The sequence below is a fragment of the Salvelinus sp. IW2-2015 genome, linkage group LG1 (assembly GCF_002910315.2).
Source record: "Salvelinus sp. IW2-2015 linkage group LG1, ASM291031v2, whole genome shotgun sequence".
Classification (NCBI taxonomy): Eukaryota; Metazoa; Chordata; class Actinopteri; order Salmoniformes; family Salmonidae; genus Salvelinus; species Salvelinus sp. IW2-2015.
In genome coordinates, this window is record NC_036838.1 from 27,549,404 (window position 1) to 27,575,602 (window position 26,199).

General features: G+C 43.5%; 1 protein-coding gene and 2 long non-coding RNA genes across 5 annotated transcripts in view; 2 read left to right on the forward strand and 1 right to left on the reverse strand.

The window, feature by feature from the left end:
- Nucleotides 1-18,469, forward strand: part of LOC111963909 (SLIT-ROBO Rho GTPase-activating protein 3) — a 70,348-nt gene extending 51,879 nt beyond the window's left edge. The window contains exons 11-21 of one of the 3 annotated variants that reach the window (XM_023987482.2): nucleotides 3,383-3,410; nucleotides 4,836-4,938; nucleotides 7,056-7,116; nucleotides 7,464-7,541; nucleotides 8,081-8,215; nucleotides 8,409-8,514; nucleotides 11,194-11,421; nucleotides 11,657-11,911; nucleotides 14,785-14,958; nucleotides 15,226-15,541; nucleotides 16,516-18,469. In XM_023987482.2, coding sequence (XP_023843250.1) covers nucleotides 3,383-3,410; nucleotides 4,836-4,938; nucleotides 7,056-7,116; nucleotides 7,464-7,541; nucleotides 8,081-8,215; nucleotides 8,409-8,514; nucleotides 11,194-11,421; nucleotides 11,657-11,911; nucleotides 14,785-14,958; nucleotides 15,226-15,541; nucleotides 16,516-17,013 — 1,982 coding nt within the window. In that variant the 3' untranslated portion in view covers nucleotides 17,014-18,469. Of the gene's footprint in view, nucleotides 1-3,382; nucleotides 3,411-4,835; nucleotides 4,939-5,899; nucleotides 5,931-7,055; nucleotides 7,117-7,463; nucleotides 7,542-8,080; nucleotides 8,216-8,408; nucleotides 8,515-11,193; nucleotides 11,422-11,656; nucleotides 11,912-14,784; nucleotides 14,959-15,225; nucleotides 15,590-16,515 lie in introns of all 3 variants that reach the window. The other 2 variants (XM_023987492.2, XM_023987500.1) reach the window with 2 other exon arrangements.
- A 6,183-nt stretch (nucleotides 18,470-24,652) lies between these two features.
- Nucleotides 24,653-25,044, reverse strand: LOC139028386 (uncharacterized). The gene is made up of 3 exons (XR_011480597.1): nucleotides 25,013-25,044; nucleotides 24,854-24,941; nucleotides 24,653-24,698 (listed from the first exon to the last, which is right to left on the reverse strand). It is a non-coding gene; the product is annotated as an uncharacterized lncRNA (long non-coding RNA).
- A 23-nt stretch (nucleotides 25,045-25,067) lies between these two features.
- Nucleotides 25,068-25,251, forward strand: LOC139028389 (uncharacterized). Its single transcript, XR_011480599.1, has 2 exons — nucleotides 25,068-25,130; nucleotides 25,208-25,251. It is a non-coding gene; the product is annotated as an uncharacterized lncRNA (long non-coding RNA).
- Nucleotides 25,252-26,199: the final 948 nt, after the last annotated feature.

Here is a 26,199-nt window from a genome sequence, read left to right on the forward strand (position 1 = left end):
TTAACCGTGTTCCAGAACTTCTTGGGGTTAGACCCASAGAGAGAGAACTGCTTCTTAAAGTAACTAACTTTGGRTTTCRGYATAGCCTGAGTGCACTTATTTCTCATTTGCCTGAACGATAGCCAGTCAGCCTGWGTATGCGTGTGCCYAGCCTTTTMCCAAATGCAATTCTTMAGGTGYAGTAACTCTGCAAGATCACYGTCGAACCAGGGGCTGAACCTGTTTTTAATTCTCATTTTCTTTATGGGGGCGTGTTTGTTAACAYTACCATTGAAAATAAAAGAAATGTATGTAACCAAATGATGGGGATTAACGGTACATTTACTAAGCCCACTGGTTACATATGTAATGGGGAATTGATAAAAATAAACAATTCACACAATGAAACAATGAATGTGCAAGAYTTGGCGGGAGACAGCGGAGCACATTCTGGAGAGCCGAGTGCATGCATTCTGGAGAGAGACGCCCATATCTTCTTGTCTCAAAATGTGTARTATACTCAAGACACTATCTTCACATATTTCACTGATAGTCGCAACTCAATAATCAGCTAGGCCTTTTGCCACGCGCGCTGCCCAAATAGCTGGCTTCCCGAATAGGCGTAGGCCTATGCACTTTGAAACAATCCACAGCCATTTTTTTATTTTTAAATAAGCTAATGAGCCTCTGTGGCTCAAGCTCTCTGGTAAAGTATTTTGAATGATTTTATTTAGACAGGAGTAATTATATAATTTTGCCAATTTTTTTAAATTTACTTTAGGGGAAGCCAGCATCCGCACTGTGCAACTTTCCTTTCTAAATTCGATAGTGGCTGTGATCAGAGATCTGTATATAATGATAAGATGCTCATCTCTCCCCCCTAACAATGRGAGTCACTGTCTCAAAGGCGGGAATGCAGGCGACAAGCTTAGGTCTGCATATTATGTCCATAAAATTCAGGACAGATTTTCGCGAGAGTGAGTCCTCTCGCTTCGCCTCTTCCTCTCTTCTGAAACTAGTGAGCGAAACAGCGCACCTCTGTCTCACTATATGTATCCCATGTATCTGATGCTGTCTGMCCAGAAAAAGTATGACATGTCATGCTCCCTTTGTCCAGACAGCATCAGATACACGGTCTACACATATGGCGACAGAGGGACGCTGTTTSGCTCGATCGGATTCTTGATCTGAGATTGAGGCGTCTTTTATGTCGGCGCGCATCTTGGTCAAATACATTATCAATATTTCTATATTTTATTTGGACGGGAACGGAGGTACGGTAGGGCGGGCCAGGTCCCCTAGAGCTCGCACATAATGCCGGCCCTGGATGCAGGTGTCATTTTGTTAGTTAGCAAGAAATGTGAATCACTTTGCTAGCTAGCTATGCTGAACTTGAACTGTTAACCGCAGTTAGCATATCTCTTTAGTTTTCAATCAAATGTTTTTGTCATCGATCAAATGGGCGGGCAGGGAGGAAAGTTCCCATTCAGTTGTCAAAACGTGTGTTGGGACAAGCATGCATTGGCAGGCAAGCTGCAGAAGGGCGAGCAGGCTGCTATTCCCCATCGTTTATCAGTGCAATTTTGACGGCCAACTACAAGCTGAAAAYGTTTGACAGGGTTTATCTACTGTTGCCTCGATTTTAGCTCATCTCGATCTAGCTAGCATTAGTTGTTGATCTTGTTGTTTTTGATGTGCATATATGATAGCCTACTTTTTCATGGTTGTTTGAMCTAAAGTCCCACTGTTGCTACTGCCTGTAAACACCAGTCCAGTTCAAAATGAATGATGGCAGGCCCATGCGGCAAATCGCTTATTTGCATATATGCCTACTGTAGCTCTGATTGGCTATGGCGCACCGGTCTTAGTCCGGTCCTGGACAAGACAGATGCTTTTATTTACTGCAGTGTCTCTATTAATTGTCCAAACGCATGGCCGCTTTCACACTGTGTATTGCTATAGAACTTTCACAAATGCCTTACTCTATTTAATTCCCAAACATTCTATGAATATATGAAAACGTGAAAATGACCATATGTAAGTACTCGCTTAATAAGATTTAATGTCGCCAAAACGCTGTCATTTCCACTTTATAGGAGGCTTGGGTAAAGTAAAAATGTCACAAATGTTCGAACTTCTTCAATGAATTATTTCTCAATTATGCTTTAAGATACACATATCAAATATATGTCAACAATCCTTTCTCAGAAGGACCTTTCTATGAATACAATTTTGTAAAAAAACCAAAAACAATTCCAGTTTCGTGAGGAATCACCCATGTACTATGCATTTTAAAATACAATTTTACAAGAAGCTCAAATGATACCCCATAAGCAGCCAAACCGCTGGCTCCAGTATTTCCAGGATTTAGTTGTGGTTGGTCAAATAGACAGACAGAAGACCGACAGAGTGCTTGTTGCTGGAAGCTGCTTTTTTTCACATGAGCCCTGAAATCAACAATACGAGTCCCTGATCACAGTGTTATCATGCTATGGGATATCATGTCATCTTGTATTCTTGTTACTTAACCTTGTTGCAACCCCCCTGTTGTATTCTTGTTGCAACCCCCCTGTTTCCTGGGATAACTAGATGACCAAAAACGGACTGTAAGTGATTTATTTTTTGCCCCCCCATTATTTTTGGTCAAGAAGTGTAAAATCACCAGTAATTCAGCAAAAAAATTGTTTAATTTAGGGAAATCTGTTCCCAAGTATTTCTATAAAAAAAAGAAAAAAAAGAGATGTGATCATGCCAATGTAATCAAGGTATGAATTTGTTCATTTCAAATACTATTTATTTTTGGGCTTAGTTGTGATCAATTTGCAGTGTACAATTGACTATAGTTATTTTCCAGCCGCCCGACCATTTGCTACGACAAAAATCGGCCCCCGGCTGAATCTAGTTGCTTACCCCTGACATCATGTTATATTACTACTGCACAGTTACTTCAATATTGTCCCCCCCCCCCCCCCCCCAAAAAAACACTGCCTTCCTCACACTTCCCTCCTCCCCGTTGCCCCTGGATACGCTAGCTTCCATTGACATTCTGCTCTGAGCTGGCAGGGTCCGCCCCCTCCGTCTCTCTCTCTATGGTTTCTAGGGCGACCACTGAATGGCCGCTGCCTGACTGGCTGTATGTGAGTCAGAGAGGCGGTCATGGCGCCCGCACTGTTGAGCCCYTCTGAATAGGTGCCCGTTTTCTCATCCCTCTGCCCAWTCTGCCAGSTCTGTAGACAACCAGGTCTGGCTCCAAATGCACTCAACCTTGCCATTAATGCGTTGTTTCTTCTTTCTCTCAGAGACACATGCACGCAAGCGCGTGCAGACACACACTCATTTTCTCTCTCTCTCTTGCTCCCTCTCTTCTGCTCTCCCTCTCCCTTTATCCATTTCTTTCTTTTAGGAGAAAGGGCTGAATATGGAACAACAAGGTAAGAAAAGAGGTTCAAAAGAGGAGGAAGAAAAGCGTGTCAAACACTTCCTGTGTTCCTGGAAGTGGCAGAGATGACGTCATGTTAAAATGAAGAGCAGTTTGGTCCCGAGGCTCTCTGATAAGTCAGGGGTGGGATTCCAAATAGGGAGAGGGGATGTTTGTCTGGTGATTAATTAATCAACTTCTGAGAAAACTCGAGTGTACAATGAAGCAGTCATGGGTAGATGAGCTGGCTGTAAGACCATCTGCCACCCATCAGTCACCGGTGGTCATACGGAGCCTTGTTAAACACTACAGTATAGTACAGGCATCTGGTAAACAGAGCACTGCTGTATATTAAGCACAGACATGACTTAGTCTTACATCAGTGAGTTGAGAAGAATGAACAGTAGCGCAYCAGTCCAGAGTTAAGAGACATTAAGATTTGATATCGCCTCTCAGCTCCCATGCCTGTTACACTATTTAAATGTCATTCTCTGTGTCATTAATCATGTGCTTTGACTGTCTTCATGTTTTTATGACCTGATTTGTTTGATAAGTGGCCCAGAGTCATTAGTCAGGTTATTGAGGGTTTAGCTGAAACAGTTGTAGTGATAGTGTAAGCATACACACAAGTGACTGCACTTGTGTGTTAAAATAATGTTATGGTTTGTACTGCAAGAAGAGGAGAAAGAATAGGACATGCAAAGCTATCCAGAGCTATGTATGTATGTATGTATGTATGTATGTATGTATGTARGTACGTACGTACACACTGAGTGTACAAAACATTAGGAACACCTGCTCTTTCCATTACATTGACTGACCAGGTGAAAGCTATGATCTCTTATTGATGTCAYCTGTTAAATCCACTTCAATCAGTGTAGATGAAGGGGAGGAGACAGGTTAAAGAGACAATTGAGACATGGGTTGTGTATATGTACCATTCAGAGGGTGAATGGGCAAGACAAATTATGTAAGTGTCTTTGAACAGGATATGGTAGTAGGTGCCAGGTGCACCGGTTTGAGTGTGTGAAGAACTGCAACGTTTCTGGGTTTTTCACGCTCAACAGTTTCCCATGTGGATCAAGAATGGTCCTCCAGCCAATTTTACAAAACTATGGGAAGCATTGGATTCAACATGGGCCAGCATCCCTGTGGAATGCTTTCGAAACCTTGTAGAGTCCTTTCCCCGACGATTTGAGGCTGTTCTGAGGGCAAAGGGGGGGGGGGGGGTCCATCTCGATATTAGGAAGATGTTCCTAATGTTTTGTACACTCAGTGCATATAGATGGATCTATATATGGCACTGAATATATCTAGAAAAACATTGTCCCACTGACTATACAGTGTAAAATACATGTTTCAGTCCTTATTGTTTTATCATAGTTTCTGTGTATCTGCCCCCCCCCCCCCCCCCCRCCTTAACCTCCTTCACCATCAGGCCCCCCACTCTTCCCCCTAAACCTGGGAGAATGCGGAAGCCTAGACCTCGCTCCATTTTTAATCATAAACTCTTTAATGGCAATATGGAGGCCTTCATCAAGGTACTGACTGCCCTTATTTGGCCCCCATGTGGTCTCTCTGTGTGTAAGCTGTCTTTACTAACAGTTCTGGGCGCTCTACCTCTGTCCTGTCTGACTGCTTTTCTGTCTCACTTCAGCTCACTGACTTGCCCTTCCTTCATAGCCCTGTGCTGGGCACAACAGCTGTCTAAATACATTGACTAAATGCCGAGACCCCTCTATTCAATCCTATAGGAAATTCTCGGACTGGACAGTCCATTGGCTTGACAGTTGGGAAAGGTATTGTTTGTCTCTCTGGTCTGGAGAAGAGTACTCAATTCTACAAATCTTGGGTTTTGAGGTTGTTTAAGTACAGAACGTAGACAGACTCTGGTCATATAAGGTTTGCTTTTGACATTCTTGCCCATGTTTTAGCACTTGAACCCTGGCCTCTAGATGTTAAACACATTTTGGCGACGGGCCATTTGGCCCAGAACTAAGCATGTCAGGCTATGAAAATAAACACACAGGGCCATATATCCTCTGTGTAAGCCAGGATCCAACACTAGCACACTGACAGAAAGAGTGTGTACACCACAGCAGTGGAGGCCCGTGGGGCTGTTAGTMTCAGACTGTCATGGTTCTATGGCCTTGCCCCCTAACGTCTCCTCAGATGTATTCTCAGTCATAATCAATCGAATTGCCCCAGTCAACCTTGTTGTAAAAACTGAGCCACAGTCCCAGCGTCCTACAACCCCCCCTATTCTCCACCATAGCCACCCACCCTCATCCCACATGGCCTCCCCAAGCTTGGGTCTCCCCCGTCCTCTACCTCMCCCCATCTCCACAGCACTGGGGCTTTTCTCTCAGGCTTGACCTCTGACCTCCTCTCTCTGGACGCACTTTTCCCCTGTGCTTCTCTAACCTTGTTGTGGTTCTTCTTGCCTCTCTTCCTCTCTGTTCTGTTCATCCTGCTGCTGCCACTGTTTTCTGCCTGCTCCAGGGGAAGACGGAATGCCCGCGCCCGCAGCCAGGTATTCTGGGTATTCTGACGTACATGAGTAGCCTGGTCCCAGATCTGTTTGTGCTGCCAATATGAGTTGGCAAGACAGCATCAACAGATCTAAGAATCAGGCTAGGGGTGAATGGGTTTGGGTTTAATGTGTAAACGAACTAACCAACATCTCTCTGCCTGCCTGGTAACTCTGTTCTTTGTCATCTGATAACCAATGAATGATGTACAGTCACTCGTGAAAGTCTACACACACAACTTGTACAGTCTTCACATTTTTCTGCCTTAAAATTAAATCTAAAAAGGAGAGGTTTTATTAATTAGGAAAATGTTCTAGAATTTTCTTTCACTTAGAAAATGTGGAGTAGGTTGTGTAGAGCTGTAGAAAAGAACATCTAATTTAATTCCTTTTTAGATTGAAATTTAAGGCAGCAAAATCTGAAGACTGCAAGGGGTGTGTAAACTTTCACTGGGCACTTAATGAATATATATATATATATAGTGGTAACCTTGTGAGGAAACAGGGGGTATGGGAAGAACACCACAATCTCCTATTCCCTCTGCAGACCATACAGTATATTTGGCATGATTACACACGGAGTGTACAAAACATTAAGAACACCTGCTCTTTCCATTACAGATTGACCAGGTGAATCCAGGTAAAGGTGTCACTTGTTAAATRCACTTCAATCAGTCTAGATGAAGCAGAAGAGAAAGGTTAAAGAAGGATTTTTAAGCCTTGAGACAATTGATACATGGATTGTGTATGCGTGCCATTGATGGTGAATGGGCAAGACAAAAAATGTAAGTGCAAGTGGGGTATGGTAGTACATGCCAGGCGCACAGGTTTGTGTCAAGAACTGCAACGCTGCTGGGTTTTTCACGCTCAGTTTCCCGTATCCAGCCAACTTGACACAATGCACCCCTACCCCTGTCCTGACGAATTGAGGCTGTTCTGAGGGCAAAAGGGGGGGGGGGTTCCAACTCAATACAAGGAAGGTGTTCTTAATGTTTTGTACGCTCATTGTACATTAGTCATTCTCTGTGCACAGTCAGATAATGAATTTATTAATGTGCTGTGTTCTCGCTCATAACCTGTGGTAAGTCACCTTAGCTCTCTCTACACCCCTCTATGCCTCTCTGTTAGGACTCAGGGCAGGCCATACCAGTGGTGGTTGAGAGCTGTGTTCGCTACATCAATCTATATGGTAAGAGGAACACAGTAATGAATTGATAGATACAGTATGTAGTCCATAAAGTTGAATATACTACAGTAAAACCTCCATTTTGGATCTCTGTGATGTAGTTTCTCATCTTGGAATTTTGAATATGGAAACTAGCATGTAGTGGACAGACTGAGATTATGTTACTAATGGTTGTTTGGGCTATGGACATATTACACTTTTTTAATGAATATAAATGTTTCCATTTAGTTGTGTGTTTGTGTGTCTTTGTGTCTCTGTCTATGTGTCTCTGTCTATGTGTCTCTGTATGCGTCTGTGTTGCCAGATTTGTTTCCATCTAAGTGCTGACTTGGGTTTCTCTGCTCCAACAGGCCTTCAGCAGCAGGGCATATTCAGGATTCCCGGCTCACAGGTCGAAGTCAACGATATCAAAAATTCATTTGAGAGAGGTCGGTCCGAGCGAGGCCCCATATCCTGCTTGATCGTTTTTTATTGCGTTTAGTCTGCCTCGGAATGCCACAGCCCCTCCCTCTAGGACTGTAAAGTGCAGATGGATACATAGACAGCACATATGTCATGTATGACACTGTAACGGACATGAACATCTAGGTTAGATGTATAGCAGCAGTAGCTTCCACATTCTTAACAGAAATGCTAGTTGGGCGAAAATACTGTACTGACAAATATATCTTTGTTCTTTTTGTTGGCTAGCTAATGTTTGTCATGGACTATCTGATATCTATCTATAGAGAGAGCTGAGACATTTTCCTAAAGACGAGTTAATGAGGTGTTATATTGTATTACATGACGGCTGACAGTGTTTTTACAAGCTTAATGCATTTCTTTAACAGAACATTCAGTTTACTAAGCAGATTAACTTTTCACACAAGCATGACTTGGGTTATATAGATAAAACATTCACAGTTGAATATCCAGCAAGCTTACAGTAGTGTGACTGGATGGTTGACAGCTTGTGTGATGCCTCTAGGTGAGGACCCATTGGTGGACGATCAGAGTGACCATGACATCATGGCGGTGGCAGGCGTTCTGAAGCTGTACTTCAGGGGGTTGGAGACCCCACTGTTCCCCAAAGAACGCTTCCTCGACCTCATGTCTACCATCAGTAAGTATTACTACTGTACTGCTAATGTACAATGACCTCATAGCAACCATCAGTAAGGACTGGACAAGTGTACTCCACTGGGACGGATGCGGGATTTAGATAAAAATGTATTATTAATAATTGTTTGGATATTGATATAGTAAATATGTTTACTATAGTAAAGTAGATATGCCCCTCTCCCTGTCTCTCTCAGAACTAGACTCTGGTGCAGAGAGAGCTCATCACCTTCAGCAGATCGTTGTAACTCTTTCTCGCCCCGTCATCATCGTCATGAGATACCTGTTTGCATTCCTCAACCAGTAAGTCCATATATCAGTTACCAAGTCTATATATCAACCAGTAAGTTACAACGGTGATGGAGCCAGAGAGGATGGCTGCCGTTTTATTGGCTCTTAACCAACTGTACTATTTTGTTCGTTTTTTCACATTGTTTGTAATTTATTTTCTACATAATGTTGCTGCTACCGTCTCTTATGACCGAAAAGAGCTTCTGGACATCAGAACAGCGATTACTCTTCTCGAATTGGATGCATCATTTTTCTTTAATGAGTCAGACGAGAAGGATATACTCCAAACACCCGAACAGGCCCTCATCCTGGAGAAAGAGACAGAGATTTTGCAGAAAGAGTTCGGGGTGCCTTGTGAGGATCAGGCGACGAGTGGCTAATCTGCCTTTGCCATCCGTACTGTTAGCCAACGTTCAATCGCTGAAAAATGAATGGGACGAACTGAAAGCATGTATATCCTACCAACGGGACATTAAAAACTGTACTATCTTATGTTWCACGAGTCGTGGCTGAATGACAACATTAATAACATACAGCTGGCAGGTTATACACTGTATCGGCAGGATAGAACAGCAGCCTCTGGTAAGACACGGGGCGGCGGCCTATGTATATTTGTAAACAACAACTGGTGCACGATATCTAAGGAAGTCTCGAGGTTTTACTCGCCTGATGTGACACAAGCCTACCAGTCGGGCTAAATTACTTCTATGCTCGCTTCGAGACAAGTAACACTGAAACATGCATGAGAGCATCAGCTGTTCCGGACGACTGTGTGATCACGTTCTCCGCAGTCGATGTCAGTAAGACCTTTAAACAGGTCAACATTCACAAGGCTGCAGGGCCAGACGGATTACCAGGACGTGTACTCCGAGCATGCGCTGACCAACTGGCAAGTGTCTTCACTGACATTTTCAACCTCTCCCTGTCCGAGTCTGTAATACCAACATGTTTCAAGCAGACCACCATAGTCCCTGTGCCCAAGAACACTAAGATAACCTGCCTAAATGACTACCGACCTGTAGCACTCACGTCTGTAGCCATGAAGTGCTTTGAAAGGCTGGTCATGGCTCAGATCAACACCATATCCCACTCCAGACCCACTCCAATTTGCATACCGCCCCAACAGATCCACAGATGATGCATCTCTATTGCACTCCACACTGCCCTTTCACACCTGGACAAAAGGAGCACCTATGTGAGAATGCTTTCATTGACTACAGCTCAGCGTTATACACCATAGTGCCCTCAAAGCTCATCACTAAGCTAAGGACCCTGGGACTAAACACCTCCCTCTGCAACTGGATCCTGGACTTCCTGACGGGGCCGCCCCAGGTGGTAAGGGTAGGTAACAACACATCCGCCATGCTGATCCTCAACACAGGAGCCCCTCAGGAGACTGAAAATATTTGGCATGGGTCCTCAGATCCTCAAATGATTTTGCACCATCGAGAGCATGGTGACGGGGCCGCCTCCAGGTGGTAAGGGTAGGTAACAACACATCCGCCATGCTGATCCTCAACACAGGAGCCCTCAGGAGACTGAAAATATTTGGCATGGGTCCTCAGATCCTCAAATGATTTTGCACCATCGAGAGCAGGTGACGGGGCCGCCTCCAGGTGGTAAGGGTAGGTAACAACACATCCGCCATGCTGATCCTCAACACAGGAGCCCCTCAGGAGACTGAAAATATTTGGCATGGGTCCTCAGATCCTCAAATGATTTTGCACCATCGAGAGCATGGTGACGGGGCCGCCTCCAGGTGGTAAGGGTAGGTAACAACACATCCGCCATGCTGATCCTCAACACAGGAGCCCCTCAGGAGACTGAAAATATTTGGCATGGGTCCTCAGATCCTCAAATGGTTTTGCACCATCGGAGCATCATGTCAACCGGACAGGTTGCATCACTGCCTGGTATGGCAACAGCTCAGCCTCCAACTGCGAGGCACTACGGAGGGTAGTCGTATGGCCCAGTACATCACAGGGGCCAAGCTTCCTGCCATCCAGGACCTCTTACCGCACGGCAAGTGGTACCGGAGCGCCAAGTCTAGTCCAAGAGGCTTCTAAACAGCTTCTACTCCCAAGCCATAAGACTCCTGACATCTAATCAAATGGCTACCAGACTATTTGCCCCCCCCCCCCCCCTCTACACTGATGCTATTATCTATGCATAGTCACTTTAAAAACTCTACCTACATGTACGTATTACCTCGACACTGTTGCCCCCGCACATTGACTCTGTACCTGTACCACCTGTATATAGCCCCGCTATTGTTATTTTACTGCTGCTCTTTAATTATTTGTTATTTTTATCTCTTACTTTTTTGGGGGGTATTTTCTTGAAACTACATTGTTGGTTAAGGGCTTGTAAGTAAGCATTTCACTGTAAGGTGTAACCTGTTGTATTCGGCGCATGTGACAAATAACATGTGATTTGACCCCCATAATAATGCTATATGTTTATGGAGAAATCCAATAGGAAAGATGGTGTTCAGAGGTGGCTCATTCAGGGAGAAAGAGGAGGGTAGTCCTCATTAAATGAGGAAAAATGAAGATAAAACGTATTAAAAAAAAGTTCAGTCCGTGTTCAGTCATTATAAAAACATGTGTTTATGAAAAAAAWATATATATATACCCATACTGTATTATGGATAATTGTTTTGTTTGTTAATTCCCCATTGTTTCTCTCCAGTCTATCCCAATACAGTGATGAGAACATGATGGATCCCTATAACCTGGCTACCTGCTTCGGCCCGACTCTGATGCCCATTCCTGATGACCATGATCCTGTGGCCTGCCAGACGCACGTTAATGAGGTCATCAAGACCATCATCATCCACAACGAGGTCATCTTCCCGAGTCACCGTGAGCTGGACGGACCAGTCTATGAGAAGTGCATGGCTGGAGGAGAGGAGTACTGGTTAGTGATGTCATATCATTATGCGCCTTGGTTCTGATTGGATGGAGAATAACCAATGGAGAAAAGGACGTAAGGTCACTGGATCCAGTTCTGCATTTCAAACGACTTGACCCTCTTGTTGATGTAGTTTAGCCCAAAGCACTACACTGTGTCGTTCTTTATCATTATCCAAATCTATTAATCAATCAATGAATGTATGCATTTTTTCCCTCTATCCCTCTCCCACACCATTCAGTGACAGTCCCCATAGTGAGCCAGGTGCCATTGATGAAGTGGACAATGGTACAGGACCTCCCACCAGTGATGACGAACTGGAGCAAATCGAGGCCATTGCTAAGTTCGACTACGTGGGGCGTACTCCCAGAGAGCTTTCCTTTAAGAAGGGGGCATCCCTGTTGTTGTACCTGAGAGCCTCTGATGACTGGTGGGAGGGACGACACAACGGAGTGGATGGACTCATCCCACATCAGTACATCGTGGTGCAGGACATGTAAGTACAGAATGAGCACTTCATATGTCACATTTCTATGTAAGTGCTCGAATGCTACCAACTACTCAAATGCTACACGGTTTTGTTTAGGATAAAAACATATATTGTATTCTGAGTCGACTAGAGACAGACTCTGCACCAGGACACTGTGGTCCTCCAGGTTATGTGAGTCCATGTGCACTGTCTCATTCACCAGCTGTATTTGGTCAATAACAGGTATCAGATGAACTGTGCCCAAAGGGCATTAGTCTGTTACTGTCGGAGTCGGGATATACTGTCTGAGTCGGTCCAGCCATCTGGATTCTCAGTTCATCGCGCCAACAGGAATAAACATCTCTCCGGGAAGAAGAAGGGCGGGGGGTGTATGTTTCATGATGAATGACTCATGGTGTAATTGTGATAACATACAGGAACTCAAGTCCTTTTGTTCACCCGACCTAGAATACCTCACGATCAAATGCCAACCGTATTATCTCTCAAGAGAATTCTCTTCGATTATAGTCACAGCCTTGTATATCCCCCCTCAAGCCGATACCACGACTGCCCCTCAAAGAACTTCACTGGACTTTATGCAAACTGGAAACCATATATCCTGAGGCTGCATTTATTGATTTTAACAAAGCAAATTTGAAGAAAAGGCTGCCTTTTCTAAAATTCTATCAGCATATCGACTGTAGTACTCACACTGCTAAAACACTAGAGCACTGTTACTCCAACTTCCGGGATGCATACAAGGCCCTCCCCTGCCCTCCTTTTGGCAAATCTGACCACGACTCCATTTTGCTCCTCCCTTCCTATAAGCAAAAACTCAAAACGGGAAGTACCCGTGCTAAGGACTATTCAACGCTGGTCTGACTAATCGGAATCCACGCTTCAAGATTGTTTTGATCATGCAGACTGGGATATGMTCCGGGTAGCTTCCGAGAATAATGTTGACGAATATACCAAAACGGTAACTGATTTTATCAGGAAGTGTATAGGAGATGTTGTGCCCACTGTGACTATCAAAACCTACCCTAACCAGAAACCTTGGATAGATGGCAGCATTGGCGCAAAACTGAAAGCGTGAACCACCGCATTTAAACATGGCAAGGTGACTGGGAATATGGCKGAATACAAACAGAGTAGTCATTCCCTCTGCAAGGCAACCAAACAGGCAAAACGTCAGTATAGAGACAAAGTAGAGTCGCAATTCAACGGCTCAGACACGAGACGTATGTGGCAGGGTCTACAGACAATCACGGACTACAAAAGGAAAACCAGCCACGTCACAGACACCGACGTTTTTCCATGGACTGTTGGCTCTCCTTCTCCGTGGCCGATGTGAGTAAGATATTTAAACGTGTTAACCCTCGCAAGGCTTCCGGCCCAGACGGCATCCCTAGTCGCATCCTCAGAGCATGCGCTGATAGCTGGCTGGTGTGTTTACGYACATATTCAATCTCGCCCTATCCCAGTCTGCTGTCCACACATGGTTCAAGAGGGCCACCATTGTTCCTGTACCCAAAAAAGCGAAGGTAACTGAACTAAATGACTATCGCCTCGTAGAACTCACCTCTGTCATAATGAAGTGCTTTGAGAGACTGAGAATTTGACAGAGGTAATAAACTGCCCATTGATCAGCACAGCAATTGAGAAAACCACCATGTTTGCAAAACAAGATTTTCTGAACTTATGTCAATATTACACAGGTAAGATAACGGTTACAGAAATCAGTCGGACAGGCTCTATAGACCTCTAGGTATGAGTGACTGTGTCCAACACACCACCACCTGGTGTTATGTTGGGCACCTARTGKCCCCCCAAAAGATTTAATGAAATACATTTTTCTTCTCAATGACATGTATTGCTAAATAAAAAGGTTTTAAGGAAATACAGGCAGGCACTACATTACTACAAGACTTAACAGCTCGTTCAATCTGGCATGATGGTCTTTTAAGTATAAAAGAAAAGCTTGTTTTCAAATAATTAAAAAAGTTTTAAAAGCTAGTGGAATGGGATTAGTGTGTGGTGTGTGAAGAATCCAACACGTTAACTTGCATGCGGTACAAATCACATTATTGTGGGAGCACCTCCTCGTAGAGTATGAATTAGGCTGTTTGAGAAGGTTTGAATCCTAAGCAACCTGCATACACATTGTTTGAAGTAGAATAGACCAACATAGCTACTGTAGCATGTCAAAAATGTCTGCTGGAAAACRTTGGTAGAGCATGGGTGGAGAAGGCATTGTMGTGCTCATGTGAATTATCTTTTTTTTTTCGGCTTCATACCAATGCCTACTTCTCACTTACAACAGTTTTTTTGTTTTTATAATAAGTATAAGAGCCTCTCCTCATTCTCCGGAGGCAACACCTACTCATGACAAAGATAGAACGTTAAGGTCACTCTGTAACTGGTCATTTATCCTTCCAGAACTCTGCCCGACAGCCAATCACCATCCATCACTGTGAGACGGCATAATTAAACCCTAATTAGGGAGAAGAAACAGGATGTGTTCCAAATGGCAACCTATTGCCTTTTTAGTGCACTACTTCTGTTCAGAGCCCTGGTCAAAAGTAGTGCACTATAAAAAGAATAGGGTGCCATTTGAGATGCATACACACTCATCTCCAGCTGATCCTCAGGCCTATCGATTCACGTCACAAGGGGGCCCAGGGTAACCAGGGAATGGGTGTTGTGCTTGTTAATGATGCCTTGAAGTCATCTGGCAGCAGATGACATTGACATTTCATTATGAGTTAGATTCTGAAGGACCTTTTATTGTGTTTGTTGAGATGTTAGTTGAGGATAGTCTTTGGTGTAATGGTGTCCAGCAAAGTCCTGATCATTTGAATAAACCCTGTGTTCTCCTCTCTGTCTCTCCTTTACCTCAGGGATGATGCATTCTCAGACAGTCTGAGTGGGAAGGTTGAGAGTGAAGCCAGTAGTGGACCCCACCAGGAGGACAGAGACAGGACCTCATCTAGGAACCAAGACCATGACCGCAGCTCCCCCTGCGAACACACACAGCATACCCCTGAACACCGCTATGGAGCTGCTTTGGGAAGGTAGCTACACATAAAAATTGACTTGGTTGATTCATGCTCACCGTTCACAGAATCTGAAGAAATGCAGATTAATACAGGTTTTCTTGACACATGCAGGATTAAATGTTTTCCTTCCATGAGGAGTCTATATAATAATGGTTAATTTAGTGTAGTTTTATTGACTGAACTATATTTTATATCTGCACCATGCCTACACCCTGTCCAGTCCTGTCGTTGCAATGATGCTGTCCTGACAGTCTGTCTGCTCTGTGTGTTGTCGCTCAACAGGATGAGGGTTCGTTCAGATGGTGCTGCTATCCCTCACCGCAGGAGCACAGCCGACACCCACAGCCCCACCAGAGGTATGGACATGCCCTCTAGGGTCATACCTCGCCCCTGCAGCCCTCACAAGATGTCRGTCAGCAGGGGCCGCATGGACAGTCCAGAGAAACACCATCTCAGCACGTTTGGCAGCGCAGGAAGTATCAACCACCCAGACAGGAAGTGCTTCCCCGATGGCTCCGTCCTCAGACCATCCACCGGCTCCACCCGCCATGGTAGCCTTGGTGACCACAAATCACTGGAGGCCGAGGCCCTGGCAGAGGTGAGAGTCTATGAAGTAAAGCAATAAAGAACTCACAAAAGCCAAAAGGTGAGGTGSTGACTAACGGATGATAAACTAACCTATTGAAGAAAGAATGTTGCTCCTTGCTTGTGGATTTATTTAACCAAAGTTTTGGCTAAAGGGCCTTTATCAGGGTATGCAGAAGTGAGACTCTAATCACTGCAATAAAGACTTGACAGTTTAACAAATATAACAGTGGCTCGCTAAAAGCAACTGATTCAGTGGGTGAAGTCAGGCAAGACCAAACGGCCCTTTATTATTCATAATACATAGCGGCTGTTCTTTTCATTTGACCTATTTCATGCCAAGGCAGCCAGGTTTAGAGTTGTTCAGTGGAAAGCTAATGAGGATATTCTCCTGTCTGTGGTTCAGAGACAGAGAGAGGCATACAGACTCTTAGGGAGAGAGACAGACAGACAGGGAGAGAGAGAGATTGAGAGAGGGCGAGAGATGTATTCTCAGAATGTGTCCAGTACATTCTATGGATCCTAGGCAGGACACAGAAGAACAAAGTCAAAGGCAGCAGCGGGAAGGATATCTGAGAGAGAGGCTCATTCTTTGACCCGTGTTTCTCATTTCCTAATTACTGTTCAGTCTGTTAGCTGCTGCTATCTCCACATTTAAATATGGCTCCCTTTGTGTGCTTCATTAGAGAGAGAATATTGGAACCGTTTGTGAGGTGTTAATTTGTCCATTTATCCCTGCTTTCAACAAGAAAAGCGTTTAGTTTTTATTCTGAAGAGTTGGTACGTCAGTGTTTCGTTTGAGAATTAACAAAACGTCAGAGCAGATGTCTGAATGGGCCATTCTTTTTTTGTCRTTTTTTTTTAATGGTGTCTAATACTCTGTGTAGGAGAGTATCGTCATCATTGACTACGATGGACAGCCAAGATGTTACAGGAAATAAGACACAGGATTAATATCAGTATTTAGTGAAACTGTGTGTGTTACAGGACATAGAAAAGACCATGAACACCGCCCTGCATGAGCTACGTGAGCTGGAGCGTCAGAACGTGGCCAAGCACGCTCCCGATGTGGTCCTGGACACCTTGGAGCCCCTGAAGCAGCAGCAACCCTCCTCCTCCGGGTCCGGACCACCCTCTGAGCCCCCCGGCAGCCCCCTGCACACTAACACCATGGCCATCCGAGACCCTGACGCTGCCCTACGCCGTAGCAGCTGTTCCTCGTCCTCCGAGACCATGAGCACCTTCAAACCGACTGCACGGAGGCCCATCGCCCCCCTGAGGCCACCGCCGATCAGACCCCTCCGGCCTGCCCCCATCCACCCGGGACATGGCCATGGACAGGGGCAGCACAGGTCCAGTAGTTCCAGCTCCTCAGGCATGGGTAGTCCAGCCTCTATCACCCCCACAGACAGGGTGTTCCCCAAGGCACCATCCCCGTCCCCCTCCYCTTCCTCCTCGTCCTCAGACAAACAGGGTAACATGTAGCCTGGCTGAGCAGGATGCAGCAGTCCCAGACAGAGCCCAGGAKCTGTCGTATGAACTGACTGAGCAGGCTGTATCATAGCCCTATATAGGACACTGTGCATCCACGCATGGCTGTCCTAGAAAGCTAAAATGCGGAGCCTGGAAAATAACTGGCTAAATGTTTTAGGGGGGGTTCGTGTTTCTGAAAATCCTGCTACTGAAGGCATATCTATATTCTGTAACTCCTTGTTCGTCCACACTGATAGTATAATGTGTGGATATCTGTAAAAAAKAKAKKKAAAAAAACAGTCTGAGACTAACTTTTCTCCAAACCGGCAGCGTCTTCTTCATTTCCGCTGGCTGTGACAAAAGAAACACTTTGAGGCCTTGTCTCTGTGGGAACAATATCGACCACTAACTAGTAGGAGGTTGMATTCAACATGTAGGATGAGGGCTGATTAATTGATTTATTGACAGCTGAACATCCACCAGTATTGACTGTGTGCTTGTCTGTGGAGATTATGAATCACTCAGCAGAAACATGAACCCTACTATGATAATCATTATAAATGATGTTTCTACTCTCCCCACGTGGCACATAACTGCCACAGAACAAACCTGATCAAAGGGATGCACTGGATAACTCTTTGTTTACTGTTCTAGCCTTAGAGAGATATCTGTGGTTTGTTTTTCAGAATAACAAACCCTCTCAAATGGAAGCTTGGTGTTTGTGAGCTGGGAGTCTGAGACTATCATTTATTACTCTGCAGATTGTAATAAGTATTCCTATCTTTCTTTCTCCCTCTCTTTTTCTCTGTATCTCTCTCTCTGTCTCTCTTTCTCTCCTTTTCTCTGTCTCCCTCTCTTTTTCTCTCACTGTCTCTGTCTCGCTCTCTCCAGTTTGAGATTAGCGGTGGTACCTCAAGAAAAGAGCAAACACCTTGTCATGACCCGACCCAGTCTACTAAAGAGAATAATGCACTGATTTGATTTGGTCATTCTCTGTGAGCCTGAACTAGTTGATCCTGCATACTGTATGTGCAGTATATTGATACAGTTATGTGTATGAAGACAAAYGAGCATCAGTGTATGTAACAAGGTTAGTTGTGCTGTTACATGTGGACCGGATCTCTTACCTGGTGAAGTAGATTGCACACTTACCACTGTTTTCTTGTAGGCCTACTTTGGACTTGTACAGTATATAGATGGACTTGCTTGCTTGGTGGTACGTGTTCCTGTATGTATTATATGAGGGATCATTAATCAGCAAAACACATGTTAAAAGTGTTATAGATACATTTCAAATGGAAAATAATATGCATAAAGTTGAAAACTACCTGTATGTATGAATAACATGGTATGATAGACACAGGATATATATATATAATCATTATATAGTAAGTAGATTTTGTAACTCTTAACCTTGCACAGGCATTAACAGAWCAAGAAAATAAATGTGGGGAATCTGTATCTGAAATGGTCTTTTGGTACTCTTTTSTTTAAATTATACCACACTGACCCTTGGTGGTGAAAAGTTGCAAATACACATGTGTTACAATACAGCAGAGTCAGATTGGTAATTTGGTTTGTTGTGCCACTTAGTGGTGAAGATAGAAACAACACTTCCACTTTAGTGTGGGCAAAGATTATCTGATGTATTGACAAAATATTACACTGACCACAATAAAATATAAATACATGCCCTCAACATGGAAGGCAGGTGAGATCAGGTGGAAACATTCAAGCCAATGAYAAGGCTGATAGTTGTGCCTGTTGTTCACACACGTAAGTTGTTTTTCTCAAAGTTGCCAGAATGTAAAGAATGTAAATGTAAAGTGCATCCACTTATCAGTACATTTGGTATTTATTAGGGTTCTGGGGGTCCACACAAAACATAATACAGAACATTAAAAGACAACAACAGCTCAAGGACAGAACTACATACATTTAAAAATGGCACACATAGCCTACAGTGCATTCGGAAAGTTTAAAAGAAAAATTTAACTAGGCAAGTCAGTTAAGAACAAATTTTTATTTACAATGACAGCCTACCGGGGAACAGTGGGTTAGTTGCCTTGTTCAGGGGCAGAACGACAGATTTTTACCTTGTCAACTTGGGGATTCGATCCAGCAACCTTTCAGGTACTGGCCCAACGCTCTAACCACTAGGCTACCTGTCGCCCCAAGTATTCAGACCCCTTGACTTTTTCCACATTTTGTTACATAAAAATCATTCAGTTTTAAAATAAGCCTATCTACACACAATACCCCATAATGACAAAGCGAAAACAGGTTTTTAGAAATGTTTGAWAATGTATTGAAAATAAAAAACATACCTTATTTACATAAGTATTCAGACCCTTTGCTTTAAGACTTGAGCTCAGGTGCATCCTGTTTCCATTGATCTTCCTTGAGATGTTTCTACAACTTGATTGGAGTCAACCTGTGGTAAATTCAATTGATTGGACATGATTTGGAAAGGCACACACCTGTCTATGTAAGGTCCCTCAGTTGACAGTGCATGTCAGAGCAAAAACCAAGCCATGAGGTCTAAGGAATTGTCCGTAGAGCTCCGAGACAGGATTGTGTCGAGGCACAGATCTGGGGAAGTGTACCAAAAGATGTCTGAACATTTCTGCAGCATTGAAGGTCCCCAAGAACAGTGACCTCATCATTCTTCATATCAAATTGCATTTGTCACATGCAACAAGCAACCTTACCATGAAATGRCTACTTACAAGCCKTTAAAACTTCTTATGGCTGCAATCCCGTTAACGGGATCGATATGACAACAGCCAGTGAAAGTGAAGGGCGCCAAATTCAAACAACAGAAATCTCATAATCTCAAACGTACATGTGTTTTATACCATTTTAAAGGTAATATTGTTGTTAATCCCACCAAAGTGTCCGATTTCAAATAGGCTTTACAGCGAAAGCACCACAAACGATTATGTTAGGTCACCGCAAAATCACAAAAAACAAAGCCAATTTTCCAGCCAAAGACAGGAGTCACAAAAAGCAGAAATAGAGATAAAATGAATCACTAACCTTTGATGATCTTCATCAGACGACATCTCATAGGACTTCATGTTACACAATACATGTATGTTTTGTTCGGTAAAGTTTATATTTATATCCAAAAACCTCAGTTTACATTGGCGCCATGTTCAGAAATGCCTCCAAAATATCCGGAGAAATTGCAGAAAGCCACGTCAAATAACATAAATACTCTCATAAACTTTGATGAAAGATACATGTTTTACATAGAATTAAAGATACACTTGTTCTTAATGCAACCGCTGTGTCAGATTTCAAAAAGCTTTACGGCAAAAGCACATATTCAATATCTGAACTGCGTCTCACAAAAGGAAGCCATACAGTTACCCGCCAAATTGTGCAGTCAACAAAACTCATAAAAAGCTATATTATTTTCACTTACCTTTGCTGATCTTCGTCGGAATGCACTGCCAGGACTCCCACTTCCACAACAAATGTTTGTTTTGTTCGGTAATGTCCATCATTTATGTCCAAATAGCTATTTTTGTTAGCGTGTTTGGTAAACAAATCCAAAGTCAGGAAGCGCGTTCACTAAAAGCAGACGAAATGTCAAAAAGTTCCGTAACAGTCAGTAGAAACATGTCAAACGATGTATTGAATCAATCTTTAGAAGTTTTTTAACATAAATCCTCAATAATGTTCAACCGGAGAATTACATTGACTTCAGATGTGCGATGGAACAGAGCTCCCTCATGTGAACGCGCATGGTCAGAGCATGGTCACCTCATGGCAGACTGACTAATTCCTGTCTCCTTCGCCCCACTTCACAGTAGAGGCACCAGACAAGTTCTACAGACTGTTGACATCTAGTGGAAGCTGTAGGAAGTGCAACTCATCCATATCCCACTGTGTATTCAATAGGGCTGGGTTGAAAATCGACCAACCTCAGAATTCCCACTTCCTGTTTGGATTTTTTTTCTCAGGTTTTTGCTTGCCATATGAGTTCTGTTATACTCACCGACATCATTCAAAACAGATTTAAAAACTTCAGAGTGTTTTCTATCCAATACTAATAATAATATGCATATATTAGCAACTGGGACTGAGGAGCAGGCAGTTTACTATGGGCACCTCTGGGCACCTTTCATCCAAGCTACTCAATGCTGCCCCTGCAGCCATAAGAAGTTAACCAACAATGCAGTTCAAGAAATACAGTAAGGAAAATATTTACTAAATAAACTAAAGTAAAAAATAAAAAGTAACACAATAAAATAACAAAAACGAGGCTATATACAGGGGGTACCGGTACCGAGTCAATGTGCGGGGGGTACAGGTTAGCTGAGGTAATTTGTACATGTAGGTAGGAGTAAAGTGACTATGTATAAATAATAAKCAGCGTGTAGCAGCAGTGTAAAAATGAAGGGGGGTAGGGTGTCAATGTAAATAGCCTGGGGGACCATTTGATTAATTGTTCAGGAGTCTTATGGCTTGGGGGGTAGAAACTGTTAAGGGGCCTTTTGGACTTAGACTTGGRGCTCCGGTACCGCTTGCCGTGCGGAAGCAGAGGGAACAGTCTATGACTTGGGTGACTGGAGTCTTTGAAAATGTTTTGGGCCTTCCTCTAACATTGCCTAGTACATAGGTCCTGGATGGCAGGAAGCTTCGGTCCAATGATGTACCAGGCTGTACGCACTACCTTCTGTAGCGCCTTACGGTCGGATGCAGAGCCGATGCAACCGGTCAGGATGCTCTCGATAGTGCAGCTGTAGAACTTTTTTGAGGATCTGGCGATCCTTGCCAAATCTTTTCTATCTCCTGAGGTGGAAAAGTAATTTTCGTGCCCTCATCACTTCTTTCTTGGTGTGTCATGATKGTTTGTTGATGATGTGGACACCAAGGAACTTGAAACTCTTGACCTGCTCTACTACAATCCCGCCTATGTGAATTGGGGTGTGTTCAGCCCTCCTTTTCCTGTAGTCCACAATCATCTCTTTTGTCTTGCTCACATTGAGGGAGAGGTTTTTGTCCTGGCACCACATTGCCAGGTCTCTGACCTCCTCCCTAAAGGCTGTCTCACTGTTGTCCGTGATCAGGCCTACCCCCATTGTGTCGTCAGKAAGCTTAATGATGGTGTTGGAGTCGTGCTTGGCCACGCAGTCGTGGTTGAACAGGGAGTACAGGAGGGGACTAAGCACACAGCCCTGAGGGGCCCCCGTGTTGAGGATCAGCTTGGCAGATGTGGTGTTGCCTACCCTTACCACCTGGGGGTGGCCCGTCATGAAGTCCAGGATCCAGTAGCAGAAGGAGGTGTTTAGTCCCAGGGTCCTTAGCTTAGTGATGAGCTTTGTGGGCACTATGGTGTTGAACGCTGAGGTGTAGTCAATGAACAGTAGCATTCTCACATGTGTTCCTTTTTGTCCAGGTGGGGAAAGGGCAGTGTGGATCATCTTTGATTTCTTTGGGATGGTGTGCGAATTGAAGTGGGTCTAAGGGTTTCGGGAATGACGGTATTGATGTGAAGCCATGCCAGCTTTCAAAGCACTTCATGGCTACAGAGGTGAGTGTACGGGGGCGGTCAGTCACTTAGGCAGGTTCCTTTGTGTTCTTGGGCAACAGGGACGATGGTGGTCTGCGTGAAACATGTAGGTATTACAACAGTAAAATGTCGGAATGCACAACTCGTCGGTCTTGTCATGGATAAGTATTCAGCAGACGACCAAAACAATATCTGTGGGAAATATACAGTGTCTGCCATCTATCTGCCATCATTCTAATAATCTCTCTCTCTCTCTCTCTCTCTTCTCTCTCTCTCTCTCTCTCTCTCTCTCTCTCTCTCTCTCTCTCTCTCATCTTCCTAGACAGAGGAGCCAGATCCCACATCAGGACAGCGCAAGAAGGTTCCTCTCGACATGGACAGACAGATAACATTTATTCTGCTACAGCAGTATGGTCCGCCCCCTGGTGGAACTAGATACCTCTCCCGTACTGTCCGCCCTCGTGGACAAGCATGATACTTCTCCCGTATGTCCTGCCCCTGGTGGAAACTAGATACTCTCCGTACGTCCTGCCCTCGTGGACAGCTGGATGTGTCCCACATTCAGGATGAAGACAACGGACTACCAACCTGCCATATGCTGTTGTTGGTGGCTGGGATCGACCGTTTCTTCTCTCTGGGGAGAAAACACTCGACTCTTACAGGACGTGCACCTTTTAATTCATCATTCTGACGTCCTAAAAACACGCGTGTTCTGAAACATGTCAAACAACAAAAACAAAACCTTGTTTAGTGGGTGGCTTCATTTTGGACGGAGGAATCGGCTATATGTTCAACAAAGTCCGTCCATCCATACTATATTGTTGTCACGTGGACTGAACATTTAGTATATTTTTTTGTAATGCAGTTTTTTAAATTTTTTGTTGATCTCCTGATCTTGTATATTTTTCTAAAATGATCATGTCTCTAATGGTCATATTAAAAAGAAAATGCAACTGAAATACAAAAGACAAATCAGGGCCAAAGCTATAGTCTATCTCAGATATACGTCAAGTCCAGGGTGTTAGGCCATACGTCCTGGGTTTAAATATGAAGGGTAAATTTAGCCATTCTCTACCTTCCTGTGGTGTTAGGCATACTGTCTGGGTTTAAATATGAAGGCAGTAATTTAGCCATTCTCTACTTCCTGTGGCCCTGTTTTTCTTGGCCAGCATCAAGTAATCCTATATCGTATTCCTGAATATCAATGCATTATGTGGTGTGTGTTGTGTGACGTGTGGTGTGTGTGACGTGTGTGTGACGTGTGTGTGACGGTGTTGTGTGTGTGAGGTGTGTGTGTGGTGTGTGTGACGTGTGTGTGTGACGTGTGTGTGTGTGTGAACGTGTGAGGTGTGTGTGTGTGTGTGACGTGTGACGTGTGTGTGTGTGCGGTGTGTGTGAGTGTGTGTGATGTGGTTGTGTGTGTGTGTGTGTGTGTGTGTGTGTGTGTGTGTGTTGTGTGTGTGTGTGTGTGTGTGGTGTGTGTGTGTGTGTGTGTGTGGTTGTGTGTGTGGTGTGTGTGACGTGTGTGTTTGATCCGAAATGAAGGTTTACAGGTAGCTGTTTTGATCTTGTTTCTGCAGTGTTGGAGTTTGACACATGTGTATCCTTTAACTGCTATCCTTTGTACAGTGCAGACTGGGCCTGATGTTATCGCAGCCTTATTCTTTAGAGATTTAATCCCACCGATGCCCTTAAATTGCAATCCATAGTCCATACCACCCATACTGTACCCCAGTCAGATTAATAGTCCATATCCACTCCATACTGTACCTCAGTCAGATAAGTCCATATCACTGCATACTGTACTCAGTCAGATTATGTCCATACCACTCCATACTGTACCTCAGTCAGACTATATCCATACCACTCATACTGTACTCAAGTCAGAATTATAGTCCATATACTACATACTGTACCCATGTTCAGATATATCCATACCACTCCATACTGTACTCATCAGCATTATAGTCCATATCATACATACTGTACTCAGTCAGATTTATAGTCTCATATACTACATACCTGTCACCTCAGTCAGAATTATAGTCCATATCACTCATATGTTAACTCAGTCAGATTATAGTCCATAATCACTACATACTGTAACCTAGTCAGATTATTAGTACAATATCATCTACATACTGTACCTCAGTCAGATTATAGTCCATAATGACTAATACTGTACTTTCAGTCCAAATTATAGTCCATATCACTCATACTGTACTCAGTCAGATTATATGTCCATATCAATTACATACTGTACCAGTAGAATTATAGTCCATATCACTACATACTGTACAATCAGTCAGATTATGAGTCCCATATCACTCCATACTGTACCTCAGTCAGATTATAGTCCATATCACTCCATACTGTACCTCAGTCAGATTATAGTCCATACCACTCCATACTGTACCTCAGTCAGATTATAGTCCTTCACACATACTGTACCTCAGTCAGATTTATAGTCATATACTACATACTTACTCAAGTCAGATTATAGTCCATATCACTCCATACGTACCTCAGTCAGATTAAGGTCCATATCACTACATACTGTACCTAGTCAGATTATGAGTCCATATCACTACATACTGTACCTCAAGTCAGTATTATAGTCCATATCACTCCAATACTGTACCTCAGTCAGATTATAGTCATATCACTACATACTGTACTCAGTCAGATTATAGTACATATCACTACATACTGTACCTCAGTCAGATTATCGTCCATATCACTCTCGTACCTCAGTCAGATTTAGTACATATAACTCCATAACTGTACCTCAGTCAGATTATAGTCATATCACTCCATACTTGTACCTCGCAGATTATAGTCCATATCACTACATACTGGGTACCTCAGTCAGATTATTCCACTATCACTCCATACTTGTACCCAGTCGATTATAGTCCATATCATCCATACTGTACCTCAAGTCAGATTATAGTCCCTATCATCCATACTGTCTCAGTCCAGATTATAGTCCATATCACTCATACTGTACCCCGTCAGATTAAATAGTCATATCAATCCCTACTGTATCAGTCAGATTATAGTCGCATATCACTACATACTGTACCTCCAGTCAGATTATAGTCCATATCACTCCATATGTACCTCAGTCAGAATTATATCCATGATCACTACATACGTGTAACTCAGTCAGATTATAGTCCATATCACTCCATACTGTACCTCAGTAGATTATAGTCCATATCACTAATACTGTACTCAGTCAGATTATAGTCCATACATACTACTGTACCCCAGTCAGATTATAGTCCATATCACTCCATACTGTACCTCAGTCAGATATAGTCGCATATCACTACATACTGTACCTCAATCAGATATAGTCCATACCACTCCATACTGTACCTCAGTCAGATTATAGGCATAATCACTCCATACTGTACCTCAGTCAGATTATAGTCATATCACTCTATACTGTTCTATCAGATTATAGTCCCATATCACTCATACTGTTACCTCAGTCAATATAGTCCATATCATCAATACTGTACCTCAGGTCAGATTATAGTCCATTCACTCATACTGTATCAGTCAGATTATAGTCCATACCACTCATATGTACCTCAGTCAGTTATTAGTCAATTCACTCCCTACTGTACCCCAGTCAAGATTATAGGCCATTTCACTACATACTG